This window comes from Chondrus crispus, genomic scaffold (genome assembly GCF_000350225.1).
Source record: "Chondrus crispus Stackhouse genomic scaffold, scaffold_198, whole genome shotgun sequence".
NCBI classification, from domain to species: Eukaryota; Rhodophyta; class Florideophyceae; order Gigartinales; family Gigartinaceae; genus Chondrus; species Chondrus crispus.
This window is the reverse complement of record NW_005179070.1, coordinates 3,438-5,937: the sequence shown is the minus strand read 5'-3', so window position 1 is coordinate 5,937 and position 2,500 is coordinate 3,438. Positions and strand designations below refer to the sequence as shown.

At 49.3% G+C, this 2,500-nt stretch overlaps 1 protein-coding gene across 1 annotated transcript; it reads right to left on the bottom strand.

Moving 5' to 3' along the window:
* Positions 1 to 931: 931 nt before the first annotated feature.
* Positions 932 to 2,287, bottom strand: CHC_T00003576001 (hypothetical protein). The gene has a single exon (XM_005714911.1). It carries the CDS (start codon positions 2,285 to 2,287, stop codon positions 932 to 934), a length of 1,356 nt encoding a protein of 451 aa, XP_005714968.1.
* Positions 2,288 to 2,500: the final 213 nt, after the last annotated feature.

The following is a 2,500-nucleotide window of genomic DNA, read 5'->3' as shown; positions in this document are numbered from 1 at the left end:
GTCCGCGGCGGCGAATAAATATAAGGCTCAAGTCCGGGGTCCCTCTGACTCCCTGGGGGTATCCGCTACTCACTCTCCTCTCGCCGCTCCTATCCTCTCGAGACGATCCTTCTTGTTCACAACCATTTACCATAACACCCGGACCCCAAACCAACACCCAACAAAGTCTCGCTTTCAAGTTATTCACTCTCCCCCTCAACCCGTATCAAGCGGGCCCGAGCTCACGACGCAGGCGCTGAACCACTTAGTGTCTCATGCCGCCACACCCGCACACCGACCCGACTTTGATCTGTCCAAGATCCGGGGTTTCGTTGTCAAGTGTGTTTGACGTCAAAACTGACAAGTGCAAGAGGTGTGGACATCACCCGAACCACCACATCATTCGGAAGTGTGACAGGAATGCATGCATTCAGAAAAGGATGGTTGCATTCTGCACAGGCTGTACCCGTAACTGCTTGACATGCAATCAATGCCGCAACCCGTTGGTCCGCTCGAGGCTCACGTAATAGTTCTCAAAACTTCTCTCCTTCCCTCCAGACTGATAAGCAAAGGGCCGCCAAACGTGAAAAGTAGCACGCGATCAAGTAGTGTCTGTCTTGGAATGTGCAATCTGCACCTTACCCCTCAATAAAAATCACTTTTGTCTTTCGAAGATGTGCACCCTGGCCACGGGCTTAATTTGTGTTGAATTCCACTGTTGTTCGACTCGAACGACTTCAGCAGACAGGGGAATCAATTTAGCAATGTCAATCGGTAGAAAGATTACATCCCCAAGGTGATGTAGATATTGCAACAATCCGTAAGTTTTAACGTGTGGCAGATGTCAGTGTGTATGTCAGTGAGCCAGATGAGTGCACGAATCGTTCAACTGTTGTACTCCCTACCCCCAAAGCCGCATCACACCAAACCTTGTACACAACGCGGGGATTGCTCATTTGAACAAGATTTTGTCCTGTATATGCGGATGCATTCTCATCACAGCCTCACCAAACGCTTCTGACCATTCCGAATGTAATGCTGGTCGCTCGGTGTTGTTAGCTCGTGCGATTCCGTGAAGCTTCAGGAGCCATCCCAGTCGGTGCGCGATCTCGTACAGTTCCTCACATCGCTCCACTGGCTCGTATTCCCTCCACATCTCTAGATAGCACCGCCTCTCTTCTTCAGAGATGTCTTGCTCCTCGTGTATTTCTTGCAAGTCAAAGAATGGGTGTGATATTGCAGCGAATTGCCAATCAAATACAACAAGCTGTTGCGACCCGTCTCGTCCTCTCTTCATACCTAGGTTCCGACTGGCAAAATCCCCATGTGTGAGAGTAAGCGGTATGTTGTATTCCTGCAATCGTTCAATCTCTGCTTTCAGTTCCGGTGCCAATTCAGCATATAGCTCCATGAGGTATGTGTTACCTTCAATTAGATCTTCGTCCACAGTCCAAGAATCCACTGCATTGCACAGTTCTCGCGGCCCAAGAACCTGGAATCCCCCGGCTTTGAGCTTCTCTAAATGATGCAACGAGTCCAACTGAAGTCTTCCTAAAAATCTCAGGCATTCCTTCTTGGTAATGCTCTCATCGCAATCTTTCAAAACATTCAACTCCCTCGAAATCACGCTTTGTAGTTCATTCGATACGGAAACCACGTCTAACGTTCGATCCGGCATCACTTTGCTAGCACATGCTGTCATATCCATCTCTCCGGATCCCGGATCCGTACCTTTAAGATAATACTTACCAATGTTTGTTTCCACCGTCAAAATGGTGCATGCGGGGTCGAATCGGTATTGTCTGAATTCACCGCCTACCTCGCCTCCATCCGATGCGATGACAGCTTTCATCCACGTTAAAGCCTTCTCATGCCAGCCATACCGAAACCGCGGCTGCCACAAAGTTGTCATGCTTGTGAGATCTTTCTCCAGAAATTTTGTGATTCTCTTTACAATTTTCGGACCGCAGACGTCCACATCCGAGTCCGTGTCGCGAGAAAAGGAGCTATCATGCGCTCGAAGGAACTCGACATCCTGCCATTCCCAACCGCATGGCAGCTCCGGAATCTCTTGCAAGTTTTCCAACAGCAGCATTTTGGACGGTCGTATACGGCGCTCCTTCTCAACAGTCTCAGGAAAGTACGCGCAGAAATCGCCAAGCAGTTCGGCCATCACAACAAAACCCTGCACGGACTCATCTATACCAAAAATCTCTTGAACAGAAGAAGTGATGGATCGCACGTCTGAATGACAGGAGTCTTCACGGATGAAGTACGGCAAGTCCCACTCGCCACCCTCCACACGCATCAAGAAGCGTTGTTTGTCCGGTTGACATATCAAAACACGATAGATTGTTCTTCGCCAGGACATTAGCGTGCTTCTCGTCGAAAACACCACAGAGACTTTACCGCCGCAAATCCATGCTCGTCACAGACACCGCCGTGTTAGCAAAGCAGAGTTCCGCTACATAGCTACTGTACTCCCAATGCGTGATTGGACGTCCTCGTGGTTTTCAAATTT

Coding starts and splice junctions, on each gene's coding strand:
- CHC_T00003576001 (XM_005714911.1), bottom strand. CDS start 2,287: ATGCGTGTGGAGGGTGGCGAGTGGGACTTGCCGTACTTCATCCGTGAA.